Source organism: Pinus tabuliformis, chromosome 7, assembly GCF_031772625.1.
Source record: "Pinus tabuliformis cultivar Carrire ecotype Pingquan chromosome 7, CPIR1, whole genome shotgun sequence".
Lineage (NCBI taxonomy): Eukaryota > Viridiplantae > Streptophyta > Pinopsida > Pinales > Pinaceae > Pinus > Pinus tabuliformis.
In genome coordinates, this window is record NC_142293.1 from 431,726,243 (window position 1) to 431,751,014 (window position 24,772).

General features: G+C 40.6%; 1 protein-coding gene across 1 annotated transcript; it reads right to left on the minus strand.

Annotated features, from left to right (window-relative positions):
* Positions 1–629: 629 nt before the first annotated feature.
* Positions 630–23,693, minus strand: LOC149247805 (uncharacterized). Its single transcript, XM_089445706.1, has 6 exons — positions 21,517–23,693; positions 17,880–18,014; positions 16,654–17,038; positions 15,262–16,368; positions 4,954–5,086; positions 630–2,996 (listed from the first exon to the last, which is right to left on the minus strand). The coding sequence occupies exons 1-6, from the start codon at positions 23,323–23,325 to the stop codon at positions 1,403–1,405; spliced, it is 5,163 nt and encodes a 1,720-aa protein (XP_089301832.1). The 5' UTR covers positions 23,326–23,693; the 3' UTR covers positions 630–1,402.
* Positions 23,694–24,772: the final 1,079 nt, after the last annotated feature.

Consider the following 24,772-nt stretch of genomic DNA (forward strand, 5'->3'; position numbering starts at 1 on the left):
CACGTCCCTATGGAACACTAGTTATTTACGATATGGATCTTGACTTGACCTACGGTACCCTGAACACCACAAAAAAAAATTAATGACTTGAGCTACGGTACCCTGGAACACCATAAAAAAAAATTAATGACTTTTAAGGATTATTGGAGTTGCAAGTCAAGTCAAAATATTTCCAACCATCCACTTAAGATTCACTTGGGATACAAATAAAAAGTGTTGGCAAAGAGATTTTGAAATCAAGTAAGTAAATATTACAAAACAACAACCCCACTTAATTTACACTTGGGAAAGATGTAATACACAAAACCTGGCCAGATACGTTACAATAATCCCCCTTGAGTTTTAAATTAGTATGGAATACAACGTTGGTCAATGATGACAGTACATTTTTTTGAGACTATAAGAGCAAAGATTGCTCCGTATACAAGTATTGAGAAAGCACCGTTTAGGCAAAGTCATGTATAAGAGCTAAAAGCCTAAAACTAAGAGAACATATAAATCCGGTATAAGAGCCTCAGGACTAAGAGAGCCATACAATTCACAGAATCAACGTTTATCAGTAGGAACAATTGGTCCAATCAGCGAGAAGGTTAATGCTTACGTTACATAATAAGTGGAAGTTGAAACAGTTCAAATATCAGTCAGTGAAATTATGGTTAGTCTTCCAGCTTGAGACAGGCCAGGTTATATCAATTATTAGATGTCGATATCAATTAGCACAATAGTTGTGAACTAAAGACTCGGGGAAATCTGTCAGCCTTGACTTGAGTAAAAACATGTCCTGATTGAAGCTCCCTTCATGAGTCTCCACCATGTTCTTCTAGAACACCATCCATCTTTCAAGTACCAACAGTACTGGGTGTTCTGCGCAAGGAACTTTTGTGCAAGTCATGGAGATGAAGTCGGTGGCAGAATGCAGTCACCACATACCTTTCTTCTTGAACTTGTTTTTATTTATTGAGATGTGGCAAACATGTTTACTCTCTACTCTGGGTGTAACATTCAAATTAAAAGCCTTCGGCTAAGCTGCGGTATTCTGTTTTGCCAAAGTTGCCCAGGAATTGCACCTAACCCTATTGGCTAAGCTGAGGTATTCTGTTTTGCCAAACTTGCCTAAGACTTCCACCTATCCCCAACTGCAAGGAATGGTGTAGCCAACGGTGCACTTACATGGTCAAAACAGTCCACGAGGGCAAAAAATATCTCTGATGATTTGAACCTTGGTAGAGGAATATCACCACCCCAGCTTAACCACCAATCCAAAATCCGTTAAAACAGTCAACACATACTTCAATAGCCTCCTTGATTCACATATATACAAGCCACATGACTCCTGATCTTCATAATTGTCTATGGCATGTGTGGTTTAAAACTGGTTTCAGCACGTTCCCTTTCTCATGTCTCAGCCATCTCCTACAACAAAAGCATGTACTGTCTTATTGACCTGAATCCAGCTACAACCTGGCATCTTTTTTATACCTCTGTCTTTCATAACTTTTCGCACTTTTTCAGCATCATTCCATCTACCGGCCTCTCTGTAGATGTTTGATAATACCACATAGTGGGAGGCAGTTTCAGGGTCACACTCAATAACACGTTCTGCTGCATATTCTCCAAGCTTTATGTTCTTATGGATTCTACAAGCACTGAGAAAAGTTCCCCACAAAGCAGCTTCGGGTTTGGTCGGCATTTTATTGATGAAGTCTAGAGCTTCATTAAGCTTCCCAGAACGACCAAGGAGATCAACCATGCAACAATAGTGCTCAACTCTAGGCATAATTTGATAATCTCGACTCATGCAATGAAAGTAATGCCACCCATCATCCACTAGCCCCGCATGGCAGCAAGCAAACAAAACACCAACAAAGGTAACATGGTCAGGCTTCATGCCAAGATCTTGCATCTGCTCAAACATGCACAGGGCCTCCTTCTCGTAACCATGCAGAGCATACCCAACAATCATTGCCGTCCAGGCGACCACATCTTGTAAATGCAATTTGTCAAAGAATTTGCGAGCGTCCTCTATGCTACCAGATTTAGCATACATGTCTACCAGGGCACTTCTCACATAGACATCAGACTGGAGCCCTTTCCTAATAATGTCTTCATGGACCTGTCTGCCATGCTCCAAAGCCACAAGATTGGTACACGAAGGGAGGACGCTGGCAAAGGTGAATTCATCTGGTCCAACGCCAACCTGTTGCATCTCACAAAATAGACTCAATGCCTCTTCATGATTTCCATTCTCTGCATACCCTGTGATCATAGTATTCCATGAAACAACATTTCGTGCAGGCATTTCGCCAAACACTTTGCGTGCATCCCGCAAACACCCACATTTAATATACATATCTATCAGAGCACTGCCCACAAAGACATCAGACAGAAACCCACTTCTAATGATATTGGTTTGGATCTGCTTACCGTGTTCCAGAACTGCCATGCTAGCACATGCCGGAAGAACACTGGCGACCGTGAACTCATCTGGTCTGATACCGGATCGCTGCATTCGATAAAACAATCCCAGAGCCTCGTCATCATGCTCGTATTTGGAGTAAGCTGCGATCATTGTTGTCCACGAGACCACATTTGGTTGCTGTAACTCTTCTAGAACTCGGCGCGCATCTACCAGGCTCCCGCACTTGGCATACGCAATCAGAATTTTGGTGTCCAAGAATCTATTGAGCTTAAATCCAGTTAATATGATGTGGGCATGGACGAGTTTGGCTTGGGGTAAGAAATTCGTACTGCGACAGACCTGCAAGAGGGAAGCATAAGTATGGGAGTCTGGCTGAAATTTTCTGGTATCCATGGGAGGTAGAGGATGGAGCGCTTCTTTCAAACGCCCCTGCTTACAGTGTGCTATAACATCGTTGCAGATCCTACGAGGTCGGTTGAAAGTGCGCTTAGTAATAAACGATAACACACACTCCTTCCGGTGGTTACTGAATGCCATTGCCCCTGTACCATGCTCTCTATGCTCTTCCCCATTTGGAGGTTAGAACATGATCATCCACAGCGTGAAAAATAAAGCTGATCGATGATTTCCAGGCCTATGACGCAGCTGATTTATTCTACATATGGGAGGGGTTGAATTCATTATTTAGATTTTAGAAACATATTTAAGATCATAATTAAAGAATTATTTCTAAAATACTTTTTCTTATAATGGATTTTAGTATAATTTAGGATATATAAGATGAAATATTTTTAAATTGGATAATGATCATCAAATTATAAAAGTCTTTTATTTATTTTTTATTTTTTTACCAATTACCATTTTCTAAGTCTTAAAAACCCATTGTAAATGTTTTCTTGGTAAGCGGAACTAGTCAAGCCTGCATTTTAATTTTACACATTCAACAAGTTAGTTTTTTGAAGTCTTTTATTTTTTTTGTTTTGTTTACCAATTACCATTTTCTAAATTTTAAAATAAGTTCATTTTTTTTTACCAATTACCATTTTCTAAATCTTAAAATAGGTTTAATTTTTGTTTACCAATTACCATATTCTAAATCTTAAAATAGATTTATTTTTATTTATTTTTTACCAATTACCATTTTCTAAATCTTAAAATAAGTGTTTTTTTTACCAATTAACATTTCCTAAATCTTAAAAACCCATTTTAAATGTTTTCTTTGTAAGCGGAACTATTCAAGCCTGCATTTTAATTTTACACATTTACCAAGTTTACTTGACAATGCGTGGGTAAACAATGCGTCTTAACCTTTTGTTAATACTTAACTCAATTCATCCATCTTGATAAAATAAATCGGATATATTTTTCAATATATCTAAAATTTTGTTCTAATTATATTGAAATTATAAATTTGAGATGTAACAATTTGAAATTATAAATCTGAGATGTAACAATTTTATAAGTTGAATTTTTAAATTTTCAATAAGTTGAATCTATTTATATATTCAAAATTAATTTTAAATAAAAAACATTAAATAACAAAAATCACAATTTTATTCAAAAAAAAAACTATTACTTAATTTTAATGAAAAAATCAAAACATATAAAATTTGGAAATTGAAATTAGTTTATTTATTAAAAAAAACACATATTATTTAAACAAATGTTATTATTTTTAATAATAATTAACAAATATTTAATTTAGCACTGGTTTGCAACTAGATTTTGTAGTTTCAGAACCCCACTACTCTAAGCTTCATATCAGTTCACAGTGACCCCCTCTTGGCACTCGGTCTACCACAAGCCACAGTTCTCCCCCACTTGGCACTCCGTCTGCCACAAGCCATAGTTCTCTCTAGATCTGACAAGCCCATGGCCACTCTTTGGGGTTCGTAATTTTCTTAAGGCAATCTCATTTCCAGTCAAGCTGTCTTACGCCAAGATTTTGAAAAAAAATATATCATTTCCAATCAAGTTGTTTTACGCTAATATTTCAAAACTTTGAAAGTAATAAATTGCTTTTTGGTAAAACCACTCTCTAATTTAGGTATTCACTTTTGTCATGATATTTTGTCTTCAATGCTATGGCTGAAAAAAGTTGGAATTTTAAGATTTTTTGTACTCTATTTAGTTTGTAATTCCATGATTGAAAAATTTTAAAGTTCCAAGGTTTTTCATAATCATGATATTTAGCTTTTTAATGCTGTGACTGAAAATTATTAAAATTTTAAGGTTTTTCATAATCATGATTTTGATTTTTAATGCCAAGGATAAAAAATGTTGGCATCTTAACTCTAATAAAAGAGTGATGTAGTATCACTACTTTTCAAAGTGTTTTTTTTTTTTTTTCGCCAAAATGGAGATTTTTTTGGGTAGAATTCTCAATTTGAGTTTATGGTTCTCACTAAGTTAAGTTGGTAGATTTGTTAATAATGAACCTTGGACGGAACAACAAGAATCATCATTGTTTTTTGCTTCCATTGACCCCCCTTATGTTCAACTTCAGCGCTTGATCACATTAGGGTGGATCTTACCTTATGACAGTTGTAGTTTTCAATTTTTGTTGACAGCCCTTGAACTTAATCGGCATGCAATAGTCAACAATATGCACATCATTTGTTAACATCAAGTCCCCATAAGCATTCTCATCAGAACCATCTTCTGCTTCTAGCAACATCAAAAAGAGCAATGCAATTATCTACTTAAGCAAGCACCAACTACCATGCCCCCTAGCATGTCCAATGAGATCCCTCATTATCTCGTCCAATATTGCAATCACTTATATCCATAGTAACATGGGTACCGCTCCCAGGCATTCGAGAGTACATACCCCACGCTCCCGGGCTCCTGGGAGCTTGGGCGCTGGTAGGAAACTTTCCAAAATCCCCAAGAGCTCCCAAGGGTACTTTGGAGCTTTTCAGGAGCTGCATTACAATAGATTTTGACGTTTCCGGTATTTTCACCTTTCGAGTACCTATTTTGAGCAGAGAAGGTACCATTTGTTTATTTTCTAAGTGATACATGATAGGTCAGGGGTCTGGACTACATGAGCTCTGTAAAGCGACAAAGACGTGGGGATGTAGCAAAGGTTTCAATAAAATATAGACAGTTGCCAGTCATTCCTTGGCAGCTTCTATTGCAAATCTTGAAGTTCAACAATTGCCAATAAGTCTACTTTCTTGAAGACTATCTTGAAGCTTTAATGACAAGATTCAACAAATTACAGTGATGGTCAGATAGAGAAAGTGTAGCGTGTTAGTGAGTTTCATTTTATGAATTTCCAAACTTGAATTTCGAAGTTGAATATAATATAGTGTTGCATGAAATCCCATAATAATCAAGTAATAATAGCATTTTTTGGTTTGGGAGTTCCACATGTTTCTTTGCTAGCAAGGAATTTCATTGGCAAATTGTTGATGGATTAATATTTTGATTTTTTTTTGCAGTATTTCAAAGTTCAATCTTTTACATATTTCTTTACAAGATAGAATCTGTAGGATGGAATTTAATTGGAAAGTTTTGAATGGAAATAAATTAATTATTTTTATTTTATTTTTAATATATATTAAATTTTAATATATCGCTCACAACTTGACATTTCTTGTAAATTTGGGCAAAGTTTCTAGCCATACCGGATACTTGTTCCCCCGTACCCGAAGTACCCGCGTACCGGAAACTCATGCAACATAGCTTATATAAAGTCATGCTCACAATCTCGTCCAATATTGTAATTACTTATATCAAGTCATGCTCACAAATATGGGACATGCCCACCTCATTTGTATATGCTCTATATTTCTTCATGGGATGTATGCCTGGCATGTGGTCCCTTCTTCATCCTTTATAGAACATCCTTCCTGTTAAAAACTGAAGAATCAACTTTATTGATAAACTAGGAAGCTCACAGGTGAGGAGCTCCACTTGGACACTGCCTCTGACATAACACTCTACAATATTCATCTTACAATCAAAAAATATATAGTTTTCACACAAGTAGGGAAGTTAGAACAACTGCCTAAGAAATAGGAACTAATTCCTAATCTAAGGCTCTAGGAACTGACTCTCTCCTAATTTACATAGTCTCCATTATTTGCAACACTCCCCCTTAATGGAGAAAGGGGTTCACAAGTATTCCTAACATTTCCCTAAACAATTCAAACTTGATTCTACCAAGAGGCTTAGTGAAAATATCAACAACATTGTCACATGTATTACAATATTCAATATGAATTTCTTTTGACTGAACTTTCTCCCTTACAAAATGAAATTGTGTATCAATGTACTTTGTTTCTTTATGAAACACTAGATTATTTGCAAGTTTGATAGAGCTATGGTTGTCGCATTTGATAATTGTTGCAACCTTCTGTTCTTCTCCAACATAGAGAAGTCTCCTCAACCAAACTGTTTCACAAGTTGTTGCACACATCGCTTGATACTCAGCTTCTGTTGAAGACAAGGATACTGTGTTATGCTTTTTTCTGCTCCATGCAATGACCCCAGACCCAATGCTAAATGCATAGCCTATTATGGATCGTCTGTCATCTACATTTCTAGCCCAATCGGAGTCTGAAAAACCTGTCAATCTAACATCAAACGAATCAGTATAAATAATACCAAAGTCTAAGGTTCCTTGCAGATACCTTAAGATGCCTTTCGCTACAACCCAATGACTCTCAAAAGGCTTTGACATGAATTGGCTCAATACACTGACTGCATAAGCCAAATCTGGCCTAGTTGTAGTCAAGTAGATTAGACTCCCAACCAGTTGTATATACAATGTTGCATCTGCCTCCTTAGAATCGTCATCATTTTGAAGTTTGGTATTCTGCTATAAAGGCACTGTTGTAGCTTTTCACTAATCCATTTTGAACTTTTTCAGGAAGCTCCTGACATACTTACCTTGTGACAGAAAATTCTGGCCAGAATCCCTCCAGACTTCCAAACCCAAATAGTAGTGTAGCTCCCCAAGGTCTTTCATCTCGAAAACTTGTGACATCTGCTCTTTGATTTATTTAATGAGTTCATCTGCATTTCCTGTAATGATAAGATCATCTACATATAAAGAAATCAAAACAATTCACCCCTCTTTGTCAAACACGGTGTACAGATTAGGGTCATTCTTGCTTCTTTTATAACTATGTTGTAGGAAAAATGAATCAATTTTGTCATACCATGACCTGGGTGCTTGTTTTAGTCCATACAATGCTTTCTTCAATCTACAGACTAAATGTTCTTCCCCCTATTTAACAAACCCCTCAAGTTGCACTAAATACACTTCTTCTTTTAATTTGCCATTTAAGAATGCAGATTTCACATCTAGCTAGTGTATCGCCCAATGATGTTTGGTAGCTAAAGCAATTAACATTCTAATTGTGTTTAATTTAGCTACAGGGGCAAAGGTTTCCTCATAGTCAATACCTTCTTTCTGCGAATACCCCTTTGCAACCAGCCTAGCTTTATATTTGTCTATACTCCCATCTGCTTTAAATTTAGGCTTGTATAACCATTTACAACCTATGGGTTGTTTTCCTTTAGGTAATTCAACTAGATCCCAGGTTTTGTTTTTAAGTATTGATTCATATTCCTCTTCCATGGCTGCCCTCCATTCACTATATTGACTAGCTTCTTTATAACTAGAGGGTTCAACAACACTTAACATACTAGTTATAAAAGCATTCTCCCTATATCTTGCTAGCAATTGAGTTTGCCTACCTGATCTCCTGAGTGGTGGAGTGGCTTCAAACCTGTTTTGATCTCCCCTCTGCAGACTGGTTTCAAACCTGATTTGATCAACCACTTCTTCTTTCTCCTATTGTTGATGTTGATGTTGTTGTTGTTGTTGTTGTTGCTCATCGACCCATGTTTCATCACCTTCTTCTAACAGTAAAGGCACATGCCATTCTTCATCACTACGAACAGGGTTCCCATCATCTACCTGTTCATGGAATTGATCCAGGTGGATATTGGTGGCCACCCGCCAATTCCACTTGGACCCCCACCATTGCTTCTTTCAGTTTTTCAGTTTCCTTAATTGTAGCACAATTTACTATTTTTAGCAGTTTTTCGGGTCTTAAACTTCCCGAGCCGTTTTGAGGCCATAAACCACTTTAATTTGGAAATCTATTGCCAACGAATTTTTGCCTAAAATTGTTTTTCCGTCGTAGTCCTCAGAGAGATCTTTCCAATGGGCTATCATGCGCGTCAAACGGAGATAATATGACCAAATCGCGACCCCGAGAAGTTGGCTGTCCAACTCACCCCAACAGGGCCCATAAACTCTTGGTGTTACATCTCCTCGGGTTAGGGTTTTGGTTGTTTAGGGTTTGCTCTTATTGTTCAATAATAAAAAGGCCCTTGAGCCTCATTATAAGGCAGTACAGAAGCAGGCAGCCACCACATCTCTTCTCAGAGATAAGCTACCATCGCCCTAGCTGGTTTATTTCCATTCCTGTTTGTAAGCATATTTTAGTATTTTACATTAATGAAATGAAGTATTATTTCCACTGCATCTCTGTGTTTATGGTTATCTCTGTAATTTGTTGCATTCCTGTTTAAATCTGGATCAGTGGTATCGGAGCGGTCGGTTTTTTTCTCAGTTTTTCTTTACATGTCCCCAACGAGGTTGGGATATAAGGAGTTACAGCTTGAACTAGTCGAACCTTTGCAAGACCAGCATCGCAAATCCCGATGGCCTCCCATGGTGGATGAAAAGAAAGATGAGGGGGCAGGAGATCCTATCAAAATCTTACTCGAAGAAGCCCTCGAGCGACAAAGGAACGCGATGATGGACAACTTTGCCCAGATCTTTCAGCGGCTACCCAGGAGCAACACATCAGCGTCCAATAGCTACTCTGGAAACGCCACACCGTTTAAGGTACAAGTTAATTTTGAAATCCCCATATTCGAGGGTTAGATAGACGAAGATGCCATCAATAAATGGTTAAATCTGCTAGAGGGTTATTTTATGTTCATGATTTTTCTAGTCGGGAAAAGATTATTTTTGCTCTTCTCAAAGTAGCCCCCCACGTCAAGGATTGGTGGGAAACCTACTGCGAGCAGAAGGATGAAAGTACAAGCTCACTATTTTCAGCCGCACCCACTTGGAATTCATTCCGGGATGCCATCAAGGAGAAGTACTACCCTGTCGAAAGCTATGAGGATCAATACATAAAGTGGACCACGCTACGACAAGGAAGGGACCAAGACGTGTCAGAGTTTACCAATATTTTCCATACCCTTTGCACAAAGTTGGGTATCAAGGATACGGAGCAGCATTTGGTACTCAAACACTGCGGCTGCCTGCACAAGTACATCTAGGAAGAAATAGAATTCCTGAACATCTCCTCGCTTGACACGACATATCGATATGCCGTCAAGGTCGAGTAAAAGTTTAAACAAAAGAAACGAGACTTTGGATCTGCGAATCCGAAGCAAGGGAAATGTGCCCCTAAACCGTAGAACAAAGGACAAAGCCAAGGTGGGGCAGCCTAAGACAACCCACCAAAGCTGCAAGCAAATAATATCGTCGTAAAGCCAAAAAAGGACATGGGAAAGTGGTGTGAGTTCCATAAAAGCTCCACTCACAACACAAGTGAGTGTCGGGCCAAGCAGTCACTGGTGGCCAAGCTAAAGGTTTCAGAATCAGATTCATGTTCCGACTCTAAGTCAGAACCTGACAAGGGGAATGACAAAGGGAAGCAAATTATCGATGCGAAGCCCAACGCCACCGTTGCCACCACAAAGATCCAGAAGGAGGAACCCAACGATCCAGAGGAGGAGGAGCGTCTCTTCCACTCCCAGATGTGGGTAAAGGGCTCCCTGCTACAGTTCGTTGTCGACAGCAAGAGTTAAAAGAACCTCATTTCGGCAGAGGTCGTGAAGCAACTGGGCTTACCAACCACAGCACATCCACAACCGTACACCATCAGGTGGCTTCACCAAGGATGGGATCTTCGCGTGAGCCAGCAGTGTCGCCTTCCATACAACATCAAGCCCTTCACGGATGAGGTATTGTGTGACATTGCTCCCCTTGAAGTTTGTGATGTATAATTAGGACAACCATACTTGTAGAAGCGACATGCTGTGTATGAATCAAGGCCCCGTGCTATTATTGTTACTTTGGGAAATAAGTTGTACAGGATACCAGAGGTAGCACTGCCTACTGCCATCTCTTTGGTTACTACAAAACAATGCAATAAGCTCATTTCCAAAACTAGGAAATTTGTTTTCATGATGAGATGCCCTCAAGGAAAGAAGAAGACGGTGGCCACAACCTCCAGATAGGGCCCTTCTGCACGACAACTACAGATGGACAAGGTCGTGGAGGGGTACGAGGACATCTTCACCTCCCCCGCAGTGGTTCTTCTGCACTGTCAGGTCAAGCACTCCATCGATCTGACCCTAAGTGCACTGCTTTCCAATGGACCAATCTATCGGCGCTCCATTCTGGAGAATGATGAAATCAAGAGGCAGATTCAGGAGCTGCTGCAAAAAGGTCACATCCGTCCAAGTTCATCGCCCTGTGGGAGCCTGATCGTGTTGGTACAAAAGAAGGATGGGACTTGGAGACTCTATATTGAATATCGGGTGCTGAACAAGATCATTGTCCGTAATAGGTACCCGATCCCACGGATTGATGACCTCCTGGACCAACTGAAGAGGGAAAAATATTTCAGCAAGATCGATTTGAAGTCAGGATATCACCAAGTACCAATCGAACCCTCCGATGTGTGGAAGACTGCCTTCAAAGCCAAGGAGGGCCTTTTCAAATCGTTGGTTATGCCTTTCGGATTGACAAATGCTCCCTCAACCTTCATGAGGCTAATGGATGAGATCTTGCGGCCATTCACTAACTCATTTGTAGTGGTATACTTGGATGACATCCTGATCTTCAACCAGAGTTGGGAAGAGCACCTCCACCACATCTGACAGGTTCTGCAAACATTGTGGCAACACAAGTTATGTGCCAATTTAGAGAAATGCACTTTTGGCATGACCCAGGTTCAGTATCTGGGATACATTATTGATGAACAGGGGGTGCATGTGGATCCAGCCAAGATCCAAGTCATTCGGGATTGGCCATCTCCAACCACTCTGACAGAGCTTCGCAGCTTTCTAGGTCTTGCCAACTTCTACCGTAGGTTCGTGTTGGGATTTTCTCATATCACTTGGCCCTTGAGTCAAGTCACCAAGGGAGGAGCGAAAGCAAAATTATTTTGGTCTAAATCTCAACAGAAGGCATTCACAGAGTTGAAAGATCGTCTCTGCTCGGCACCAGTGCTCGCATTACCAGACTTGCAACAACCATTTGAGGTTGAGACATATGCCTCTAACTATGCTATTGGGGCAGTCCTTACTCAACACGGGCATCCAGTGGCATATCACAGTGAGACACACCAGTGCTCGCATTACCAGACTTGCAACAACCATTTGAGGTTGAGACATATGCCTCTAACTATGCTATTGGGGCAGTCCTTACTCAACACGGGCATCCAGTGGCATATCACAGTGAGACACTTTCAGACACAGTCCGAAAGTATCCCACTTATGACAAAGAGATGTATTCCATTGTGCAGGCCTGCCGACAATGGAGGCATTACATTTTGGGGAAGGAAATGGTTATCCACACAAACCACCGACCCCTGCAGTTCATACAAACCCAAGGGAAATTGCAGAATGATTGCTATCAGAAGTGGTCCACATCCCTGCAACAATTCCATTTAAATATCAAGTATAAGAAGCGCAGCACCAATAATGTTGTAGATTGCCTCAATTGACCACCGATCATGGCGTTAACCACCGTGCTCAACTCTTGTGGGCACGAGACTGCTGATTGGCCACTTCTCTGCAAAAGCGACCCAGAATTCGGCCACACATACCAGACACTCTTGGAGGGTCAGAATGTTCCAGATTTTCACCTCCAGGATGCCCTATCATGCCACCTGGCTCACCTTTGTGTTCCTTCAAGCGAGCGTGCCAAGATGATTTGGGAAGCACACTACAGTCGAGCTGCTAGCCATTTCGGGGTTGAGAAAACGGTGGCAGTACTGCAAAAGTATTTCTATTGGTCGAATCTTCGACAGGATGTCGGGAAGTACATCAGATCATGCACTGCCTGTGCCATTGCCAAACTGAACATCAAGAAGCAAGGCCTCTATACCCCGCTGCCTACCCCTAGTCGACCTTGGGAATCCATATCCATGGCTTACATGTCAAGCCTTCCTTCCACTAAGCATGGAAATGAGTGTTTTTTTGTGGTCGTCGACAGGTTCTCGAAGATGGCCATTATGGCGGCCTGCAAGAAGAATATCACAGCAGAAGCCACTGCTAAACTCTTCTTTGAACGAGTGTGGGTACACTTTGGGATCCCACAGTCTATCATCTCAGATCGGGACAGCAGGTTCCTCAGTACATTTTGGTCTAGTCTCTGGTCGATGCTGGACACCAAACTCACTAAGTCCACAGCCTTCCATCCTCAAACTGATGGCCAAACAGAGGTTGTCAACAGGATGATCATACACATTCTGCGCATGTACAACTCAAAGCATCCACGCACATGGGACGAGAGCCTCCCCTATGTTCAGCATAGCTACAACCGAGTTCTCCACAGTTCGACTGGCCATAGCCCTTTTCAGGTGGGCTTAGGATTCTAGCCACTATGTCCCATTGATGTGGCCATGTCATTTGCAGCTACTCACGCAGATTCGACTCATGTCCAGTCCGAAACAGATAAGGCAAACAGCTTCATTGAGCACATCCAACATATTCGCCAGCAGGTCCATGACATTCTGGAGAAATCAAATGCCAAGTACAAGCAGCGACATGATCAACATCGGGTGCCACACAAGTTTCAGGTGGGCGACAAAGTCTAGTTGCATTTGCAAAAGGAACGCCTTATCGGAGCCTATCAGAAACTCAGACCACTCTGATATGGTCCTTACACCATTACCAAGGCTATGGGAGACAATGCATTTGAGCTCAGCATTCCCCCATTCCTTGGCCTGCACCCAGTGTTCAATGTGGACCGCCTTCGGCCATACTTTCCACCATTACTAGACACATTCGACATTGCAGAACAACTCACACCCACAGAGTTAAATCCAGATTGCATGGAACAAGCTGCAATTGATCAGATCATGGACACACAGATCAAGCACACTCGCTAGCAGAATATCCAACTGTATCGAGTTGTCAAAGCAGGCCAACTCCTTCACCAGGGCAAGTGGCTCACCAGGGACCAAGTTCAGCAGAAGTTCCCTCATTTCATGGAGGAACTCAACACAATGGGGACCATTGCTTCCTAAGGGGGGAGGAATGATCCAGGTGGATATTGGTGGCCACCCGCCAATTCCACTTGGACCCCCACCATTGCTTCTTTCAGTTTTTCAGTTTCCTTAATTGTAGCACAGTTTACTATTTTTAGCAGTTTTTCAATGTTAGAAATTTATATATTACAGAGCAACAGAACACATAAAATATTGCAAAAATATAAACACAGAAAACACATAAAACAAGAGAGACACAGAGATACGTGGTTCACCCAGCTTGGGCTACATCCACGGAGAAACAGCCAGTCCTTCCTTTTATATTATCCAGCAAACTAAAGGGATGCAACCTACAGCAGGTCCACTGTAATTCCCTCTTCGCTCTCAATCTCCTCTCTCTTCCTCACTCAGAATACCGATCTACATAAACGCAATACAATTCCCTCATATATAGCGAGGGGGTGCCTTCTAGGGCAAAAAACCCTAAATTAAACATAACTTCTACCGTCAGATCTCCGCCTAATGAACAACCAAGATTGACTACGAAATTACAACATTTTAGAAGGCAAATTTACATCTATTCTTAGCTTCGGGGGCGCTGCCCCCGATCCCCGCCAGGGGGGGCTCCCAAAAGGTCGCAGCTGGCCCCCCCTGGACCCCCCCTACAACGAATATTTTATGGGCGGCGTTGCCACCCCATTTCAAACTGGGGTCCAATGCGACGATACCTTTGAATACAGAAGATAATCAGGGTCCACACCCAACATTCGGGTCCTAAACTTCCGGAGCCGTTTTGAGGCCATAAACCACGTTTTTTTGGAAACCTACTGCCAACGATTTTTTGTTTAAAATCGTCTTTTCCGTTGTAGTCCTCAGAGAGATCTTTCCAACGGGCTATCATGTGCATCAAATGGAGATAATATGGCCAAGTCACGACCCTGAAAAGTTGGTTGTCCAACTCACCCCAACGGGGCCCATAAACTCCTGGTGTCACATCTCCTCGGGTTAGGGTTTTGGTTGTTTAGGGTTTTCTTTTATTGTTCAATAATAAAAAGGCCCTTGAGCCTCATTGTAAGGCATTTCAGAGGCATGTAGCCGCCACATCTCTTCTCAGAGATAAGCTACCATCGCCCTAGCTGATTTATTTCCATCCTTGTTTGTAAGTATATTTCAGTATTTTACATTAATGAAATGAAGTATTATTTCCGCTGCATCTCTGTGCTTATGGTTATCTTTGTAATTTGTTGTGTTCCTGTTTAAATCCGGATCAAGAATACCACATCTCTGCTAACAAACACCTTGTGAGTAGAAGGATTAAACAGCTTATAAGCCTTAAACTCAATGCAGTATCCAACAAAATTACAATTAATGGCTTTTGAATCTAAATTCTTCCTATCTCTTTCGGGACATGAGCAAAAGCCTTACATCCAAAGACTCTAAGATGACTTACTACAGGCTTGAAGCCAAACAATGCTTCGAAAGGAGTTTTATAATCCAAACACTTAGTAGGACTCCTATTCTTAAGATACACTGCAGTGTTTACAACTTCTACCCAAAAACCATTGGTCAGATTCTTACCTTTCAACATACTGCAGGCACACTCCATGAGGGTTCTGTTTTTCCTTTCCGCAACCCCGTTTTGCTGAGGAGTGTAAGGTGTTGTGAACTGTTGTTGTATTCCGTGTTCTTTGCAGTATTTGATGAAGTCACCCTTCTTGAATTCTCCACCTTGGTCTAAGCAAAGAATTTTGATGAAATTTCTTGTTTGCTTCTCAATCATACTTCTGAATTGCTTGAAGTATTCAAAAGCATGACTTTTCTGCCTGAGGAAATACACCCAGGTGAACCTTGTACATTCATCAACAAAAATAAGAAAATAGTAGGCCCCTCCTAACGACCTTGTCTGCATTGGCCCACATAGATCAGTGTGTACAAGTTCAAGTATATCCCTCTGCTTCCTATCAACAATAGCAGGAAATTCATCTCTATGTAATTTACCAAGGGCACATGCTTCACAGTCAACATGCATACTCTTTAAAACAGGAAGACCATTCACCATACCTTTTTTCTGAAGAAGTAGTAGGTCACTGAAGTTTATATGCCCAAATATCTGATGCCATAGATTCTCTGCAAACATGGTTGATGATGCCAACGCTTGATGTGACACACTTCTGACATCCAATTTATACAATCCTCCTACACGTACACCTGTTGCAATGGACTTCATCCGATCCAACATGTCTTTAATTACACAATAAGATTTAAAGAACTCTACCTTAAGATCTTGATCTGTTATTCTAGATATAGAAATCAGGTTTTTTTTTATCTCGGGTATATACATAACATCATGAATATGCCTAATGTTTCCATCAAGTAGTATGACAGGGACATCACCATATCCCTTGATTTCATACCCTCTATCGTCTCCAAGGTAGACCTTTGTACCAGTGCTAGATTCTCTAAAATTTTTAAACCATTGCCTCTTACCTGTCATATGGGAGGAGGCTCTTGAGTCCACGAACCAGATTTCTGCTTCATCCTCCTTAGTTGACAGCGCAGAATCAGATACGAACAATCTGATATTCGAATTCTGATCTACATCAGCCAGATGGCTTGCATGCTTCTTGTGTCTCTGTTGACCTTCATCAAACTTCTTCTTCCGACAATGTTTAGCTATATGACCAACTTTACCACAATAAAAACATTTTGGTCCTGAATCACTTCTGTTTGAAGACATACCTTGAGATGGAGGTGGCTTTCTTTATGGGGTTCCTCCACTTTTGTGTGCTGCATTTGTCTTTCCTCTGAAGGGCTTCTTCTTTTCCATTAGGGCAAGATCTGAGCTCTGGGGTTTCAGGGTCATCCGCCTTTCCTCCTCCTGCATTAGGATCCTTGTCAATTCTTCAAACTTGGGGGCTTTTTCTCTTGCATTCAACCCAATGATGAACATCTGATAGTCGTCAGTCATACCATTCATGGTAATCGTGACCAAATCAGTGTTTGATATTGTTTTGCCAATGTCGCCTAGCTTATTCTTAAGCTCCTTGATACGAGAGATGAACGCTGCTACTAATTCATTCTCCTCCATTTTAATGGAGAGAATCTTGCTCTTTAGAAATAGTAGGCGATTTGTGTTCTTGATCTCGTACAAGTCTTTGAGAGTTGTCCAGATGTCTGCTACAAATTTACAATCTCGAATATGAGGAATAATGCAATCTTTCACAGACAATTTGAGCATCACCTTTGCCTTATTCTCCCTCTTTTCCCAATCCTGGATTGTCGCTATTGTTCCACCTGTAGTTGGGGTCGGCTTCAATTCATCACCGGTTGCAATTGCCCACACCTCCAACAGGGTCTACAACTTAAATTTCCAATTGGAGTAATTGGAACCGTCGAGCTTATTGCTCTCATTCAGATAAGCCTCTGCCATCTGATTGTTCATCTTGACAGATCTCCCTCAAAAAAAAATGACCTCCAACGATTTAAAAGATGGATCTATCTCCAAACTTGAAGAGCAATCTCAAAAAAAATTAGGTGCTCTCTCTTAATAAAAAAACAACTTCTCCAACTGGATGCCAAAAAAAAACAAAATTCTTCTTTGTTTTTTTAAAATGGACTCAAGACTCCCTTAAAATGGATGAAAGACTCCCTTATTTCATATGCACCCACGAATTCTTTTAAAAAAAATATTGTAACCCCAATGATTTTTTAAAAAGAAAATAATAGTGAGACCTTACCCCGTTTTCGGCCTCCCAACACCACTATCACCAACCGAGGAGGATATCAACGATGCTATCAAGCATATCAGCGATTCTAGGAGCAGCACACAACATCTGTAAATGGCCACCCTTGGCCTCCACCTGGAGCAGCGCACAGCAACGAGTAGCAAACACCCTAACCAGGGACGCCCTTCGGGCAATCAACACTACGATTTGAACACGCTCCCCCTGATTGATTGTGCATATGGGTCGATTAGAATGGGATCAAATGTGTGGCCACCAGGGGCCTCTCTTCCGCTGCGTCGACACCCACTCAAGCTCCTTCCAACAACAGTCCCACTGCACGGCTTCGTCACTAATTACATGGGCCACTCCACGCTCCCACTGTGCCTACCCTTTCGTAGCATGCACGTAGTAGCTTCGACCTCCACACCAGCGCATCTGAACTCTCTCCAACAGATCTCAACACCAACTCACCTTCATGTAGATGAGATGCAACAGCTCGCCTTCAAAAGGGCAACTCACCTTCACTTCAGCCTGACGGTCTTCTCTTCCTCTGCAGCGGACTTCCTCTGCAGCGGATCCACCAACAGGTCGGCTACGTAGCAACACCTATCAACGCCACGCAACAACACCCTTCAGGCTTAGACGACAGTCAATAGGTCATCATCACGATCTTGATTCCAAATCCGCAATTATCGGTCATAATTGTCAGAAACCCTGTAAGGAAATGAGTAATCATTGTGCTCGTGTCTCTGAGATCTGCGATGGTTAGCGCTCTTTTTCCTTTAGGAAGAGCGATGATTACTGTGAATTAAAAAAGAATCGTGTTGCTGCTCCGCCTCCTCACCTTGCGAGGCTTTCTTCACACCAACCACCAAGGGATTTCTTCACACCAGCCACTCAATCAGCCATCAAAGCGTACTAGCTTTGACTCACTAGCCCTAGAGCTCTGATACCATGTTAAAAACTGAAGAATCAACTTTATTGATAAACTGGGCAGCTCACAGGTGAGGAGCTCCACCTAGAGACTGCCTCTGGTAGAACGCTCTACAATCTTCATCTTACAATCAAGAAATATATAGTTTTCACACAAGTGGGGAACTTAGAACAACTGCCTAAGAAACAAGAACTAATTCCTAATCTAAGGCTCTAGGAATCAACTCTCTCCTAATTTACATAGTCTCCATTATCTGCAACACTTCCCTCCTTAGCTCCTCTCTCTCACACAATATCATTATAAACAATATACATACAGAAAACAATGATGTATTTCGATTATACATCTACTCCTAATCTCACACAATATCATTAAAAGGCAATATACATGCAGAAAACAATCATGTATTTCTATTATACATCTACTCCTAATCTCACACGTCAAGAGATAACTATTATCATTGAAAAATTGCTCATACAATGTTACAGATGATTGCCAGAAAATGTCATCAATCCATCAACATAAAGGACACCTAAGACTATTAGTCAACATCTCAAAACTCAGGTGATTAATTTTATAAAATGTTTTGTTCCCTAGTCATGCTAACTCACAATTCAGATCTAGTGTAATCTGCGTGACTCTCCCTTCGAGAGTCACATTGATATGTAGACACGACAAATCTAGAGTGAAATCGTGGCTATGGCAGGTACTAACTACAAATGGGAAAATTAAGAGTTCAAGGAAATTTTTAAAGAAAGGGTATTTAGAGCCTCCAAGGTTCCACCATATTCATTCCAAATGTGAGAGACCAACCACCTCCATTCAATGAGCCAGCCACCATAAAAGCTTGAAGAAACTCTATAAATAACAATCTTGAGTGACGAATTCAACAAGAAGAAGAAATACATTATCACATTGCCAAAATCTAGTTGGAATTCCCTTAAATTTCCAAGCATGTTCATTCCAAATGTGAGAGACCAACCACCTCCATTCAATGAGCCAGCCACCATAAAAGCTTGAAGAAACTCTATAAATAACAATCTTGAGTGATGAATTCAACAAGAAGAAGAAATACGTTATCGCATTGCCAAAATCTAGTTGGAATTCCCTTAAATTTCCAAGCTTGATTGCATGCACATTGTGAACTTACTAGCCTTCACCATTGAAAGACTTGGCAAGCTGTTTTTACAAAGGAGAGAAAGCTAGCAAAAAGGACCTTCCTTTGGAGGATTGAATGAGGCTGATATTGTTCAATCCATTCTCCTTAGTGTCTCTTTCTTAGATCATTGCCACTTACACCATTATTTTGGGACAGAAAATATCCTTCCTAGTCAACATGATACGAAGCTCAAGCATAGGATAGATAACTATCATACTTACTTGACATGAACCCATACTTTGTGTGTAAATCGTTTGTAGGAACAATAGTTACGCCAAATGCAATGTCTGGCATTCTTAAATTCACCTACCGTATTTTTCACATTAAAATAATAGAGTTCTCTGCAAATATTATATTTGTGAAATGTATCATAAAAACCCATATCAAATAAAAACTCGTTCCCTCCTAACAAATGCAGCTGAATCCAATCATTGATTAATAAAGCACCAACCTACATTGACAAGAAGAAATGTTGGAATGTAATGCTGAAAGCATAAATATAATGCCAGCGAAGTACGAAAATTCATCTATGTGATCCAATGGCGTAGATTCTCTTCCCAAGACCGTAATACTAAAACTACAAATTACCAAATCTGTTAATTCAGAGGAACACCAGATATTCTCCAATACGCAGACTATGTTATACATCGAATATGTCAGATGGGACCTCAGATGGCCAAGACATGAGTATAATGTATGAAGAACCCACATGTCACCCTAAACGAGTTATGAGGATCTCCCTATAAGAACAGTGATGTGCCAGTATACACAGTGCCCAGATTTCTTCTTTTCTAGAATATTTACCTCTTTCATTGGATCTCGGTTTGTAATTATCTTCCTAATTGTCTTTATAGCATTTATGGTTCTCCTAGGGCTTTTCCAGCAGCACACAAGAGATATGTATTGTAGTAACCCAATCCCCAACTTTGTCCCTGGCCTCAATGTTTGGGGATCATGATCTGAGTGAATCAATTGCAAATTCTCTACCTTCATATCATAGTGATGATCTCTCAAAATAAAATACGCAGAGCTACTTGCAGAACGCCTGAGAATAGAACCGTATGATCGAAAGAATCTTGTTTAAACCTTTGTGAACTAACCTCAAAATCTGTTCATTGATCTAGCCAATGAGTTTGCACATTCTCATAATATATCATCATAGCGTGCCTTGTGTAGAAGTCCTGTAATGTTATTTTATGAAACCTTGAAATATGTCAGTTTCAAATAGGCATCAGACAGTATCTTATTATGTCGTGCTCCCAAGATTAAAGTTCTGGCCATCAAAAACAAGAGATGTAAGTAAGCATTCATTGGTTGACATCCAATCATTAAAATTAAAAAAAAAAAATACCTTAATTAATTATTGGAAATGAAGAATGCTCACATATCCATACTTGACATGGTTGATCAAGCTCCTACGTTTCATTCAAGCAGTTCAATGAAATTGGCCTGCAGTAAGAAGACGAAAACGCATTAGGTTAGCCTTTTCATGTATTATAAAAACCATCAGATATTGACTTCTGCATTTAGTGATCCCTGGAGTTTATATGAAGAAAATGTAGCTTACCATGTACTTCATTATTTTTAGCAGGGTAATTCCGGGCAATGGTTCGCTAAGGTCCGGGTCTGATGTCATTTTACTATATAAAAAGACATGCAATTTACCAGAAACATAACGAGAGACATAGTTCCTAGTTACCAACATATTCTTCACTTAGCGTAACCAATAGTCCCTGCAAGAACAATTGCCTTCAGGTAATGGTAGAAACGGTTGGTATCCCTCTTAATAATTTCTTGTGCGGCAAGCTTAGAACTGAACTTGGTCGCCAAGTGACAGTCAAGACAAACTCAAAGGTTTTTATGCAGCTAGGTGTCCGTGTTCCTAGAGTCGTATTGATAAGCCCAAAGGCAATGGTTAACTAATCACTGTGGTAGCTGAGAATATGTTCTCTCTGCTCTTCCACATCGTGTAGCACAAAGTCCGCTTTCGGCTCATACGCTACCCTCTTCATCTACCCATACAAACTCTCCAACTCTGCATAAACTCTATCTGTTTCTGGGCACAATCGTTCTCCGACAAAGAAAGGATAAACCTTGTTGTTGACCTCAATCCAGCTGCATCCTGTAACCTTTCTCACTCCCCTGTCTTCCATCATTTTTCTCACTTTTTCCATGTCCTCCCATCTGCCGGCTGCTGCATAAATGTTTGACAGAAGCACATAATGTGCAGAATTCGTAGGGTCCAATTCTATAAGGTTCTGTGCTGCATGTTCTCCTAACTTTGTATTTGTATAGACTCTACAGGCAGCAAGCAGAGATACCCATATGCCAACATTGGGCTTAACTGGCATTTTTTCAATAAAACTTTGTGCCTCATCAAGTTGACCAGCACGGCCAAGAAGGTCAACCATGCAGCAGTAATGCTCCAATGTAGGGGTAATTCCATAATCTCGATTCACGCTATGAAAGTACTGCCAGCCATCATCCACTAGGCCCGCATGGCAGCATGCAGATAGAACTCCAATGAAAGTAACATTGTTTGGTTTCATGCCAAAGCATTGCATCTTTTCAAAGAGTAGGATTGCCTCCTCACCAACCCCGTGCATGGCATATCCTACAATCATGGCAGTCCATGAAACCACATCTAGCCTGGGCATTTTATCAAACATCTTGCTCGCATCTTCTATGCTCCCACATTTGGCATACATGTCAATGAGAGCGCACCCAACAAAGGCATCAGGCTGAAACCCACTTCTAATTATGTCTTCATGGGCTTCCTTACCGAGTACGAGAATCGCTAACTGCGCACATGCAGGTAAAACACTAGCAAAGGTATCAGGATCGGGCTTTAAACCTGTCAACAGCATTTGTTTGAAGAGCTTCACAGCCTCAGCAAAATGTCCATTCTGTTCATATCCTGCAATCATAGCATTCCAGGAAATCACATTTCTTTCAGGCATTCTCTCAAACAGCTTTAAGGCCTCATCAAGAAACCCATTCTGTGCATATCCCGCAACCATTGCATTCCATGATATCACATTCCGCTCAGGCATTTCCGTGAACAGCTTCCAGGCCTCGTCAAGACGTGCATTCTTCGCATAGGCAACAACCATGGCAGTCCATGATACCACATTCCTTTCAGGCATTTTCTGAAAGAGACTCAGGGCCTCATCAATGGTTTCTGACATTGCATATCCGGCAATCATTGAAGTCCAGGACACCACGTTTCTCTCAGGCATTTTGTCAAACACTCTGCGTGCATCCTCAATACTACCACATTTGACATACACATCTACAAGTGAGCTGCCAACACAGACATCATATTGAAATCCACTCGTAATTGTGTTTGCATGAATCTCCTTACCCTGTTGCAGAGCTCCCATCTTGGCGCATGCTGACAGGACAGTAGTGAAGGTAAAGTTATCCGGTAGAGTGCATGCTCGTTGCATTTGGGAGAACAGTCTGAATGCCTCTATTCCATATCCGTGCTTGGCATAAGCTGCAATCATGGCAGTCCATGACACTTCATTTCGCCAGGTCAGTTTGTCCAAAACCCGACGAGCGTCTGCCAGTCTCCCGCATTTGGCATATGTGGTCACAAGCTGGTTTCCTAAGTAGAGATCAATCTCAATTCCTGTAAGAATGATATGGGCATGGACTAGTTTGCCTTCTGGCATGGTTTTTATGTTAACGCAGCCTTGCAGGAGACAAGCATACGTATAGGAGTCTGGACAAATGTTTCCCCTGTCCATGAGTTGCAGATTGTGGAGCGCCTGCTTTAACAGGCCCTGCTTACAGAGTGATCTCACAGAAGCCGTTGGCATTGTTACAAGGCTTTGGAAGCTTCTGGAGTTTGCAACCCATTGAGTCAAAGGGGTTAGTTCAAAAAAAGAGAGATACTGGTAGTGCCCAAGGATTTTCAGGGTCGCTGATCAATCCATGGCCTAAAAACAGATTGAAAACACCCAAATCAATCACAACGGATCACGGTAATCGATTAACGAAATTGATGCATAATCCAACCGTGTTGGGAGACTCGTTTGGCAAAGTCCTTGGCAAGCACTTCTAAGATTCCTTTGCCGATTTAAACTACTTCCTTTCCGATCAATGCAATGCTCATGGCAACGTGATCTGATCTTGCTCTCTAAGTTTTTTAAGTCAATGAATTGTGTCATCTCCCATGTAGTGTTCAAAATTGAACACGTATCTTGAGTCTACAGCCCTCTAGCACGTCAAGAAGTGCTCGGTACTTGGCAAAATTTAAGAGTCGAAATTTTTTTTTTTGTCTTTCTACATGTTAAAAAAATATGTGAATAATATTATAAAATGTATTATGAATGCCGGACACTTAGGAAAATTCCGGTTATTGATTACCTTGGGCTTCGGTTGCAACTTATATTGTTCTCTTGTTCACTCCTTTCACGCCTAGGTTGCAACTTGCATTGTTTTCTGATTGGGGTATAAACTCTAGGGTGCGCAGGGGGCAGAAAGTTGGTGCATCATTAAAGAAAGCATAAATTATGTATAGTGCCTACTCAACATCGTAATGGATGATGTCGCATTGATAGCAGTCATAATAGTGGCAGCTTTAGCGATACAAAGCAATGGAGGATTGTAACTTGTAAGGAAAGTTTCGTTGGAGCTTTACGTTGAATTGCAACTAGTCCATCGAAAGTTCTGAGTTGGTAATTCCTATTTCCTCACAGATGGACTCGACGTTGTTGATGGTCAGTGCATTTATTTTATTCTGCTTGCAATTTTCAGATTTTTTGTAGTCAACTCTGAAGCATATTTGTGGTTGATCCTTTCATAGACAAATAGACAGGGGAAGGGATTTATGAACATTTTTCCGAAGTCTTATCAGGTGATCTATAAGCATCAGCCTAGATTCCTCTAACATTGGATCTATCATATGCCAAAAGGATCAAATCCCTCAATGCAAACTTTCTTTTTGGAGTGTAGAATTTGAGGAAAGGTTAGCACTTTGAGGGATTTGATCCATCTAAGATCATGATAGATCTAATATTTGATAGATCTATGTTGGTTCCAATTGAGGGCAACAAAGTCACATTTTTAGATTATCATTATTATGTATATGTTTGAGATTGACTTAAAATTTACATTATATTTTATTTGCTTGGCATGACCATATCATTCTTTTTTTTAATTTAGTTTGTGTTGTTGCTTGAATGGTTTGTACAACTGTGTTTGAATGCTTTTAGTGGTTTGTGTGTTTATGTGTTTGGATTTGGATAATAATGTTTTTGAATG

What these genes read in the sequence shown, in the direction of transcription:
- LOC149247805 (XM_089445706.1), bottom strand. Translation starts at nt 23,325, where the DNA reads ATGCCAACGGCTTCTGTGAGATCACTCTGTAAGCAGGGCCTGTTAAAG. An exon ending in TGCATCTCATCTACATGAAG is followed by an intron (nt 17,039 to 17,879) that starts GTGAGTTGGTGT and finishes TTTAAGTTGTAG; the next exon opens with ACCCTGTTGGAGGTGTGGGC. An exon ending in TGCCTGCAGTATGTTGAAAG is followed by an intron (nt 5,087 to 15,261) that starts GTAAGAATCTGA and finishes TGATGTTGCTAG; the next exon opens with AAGCAGAAGATGGTTCTGAT.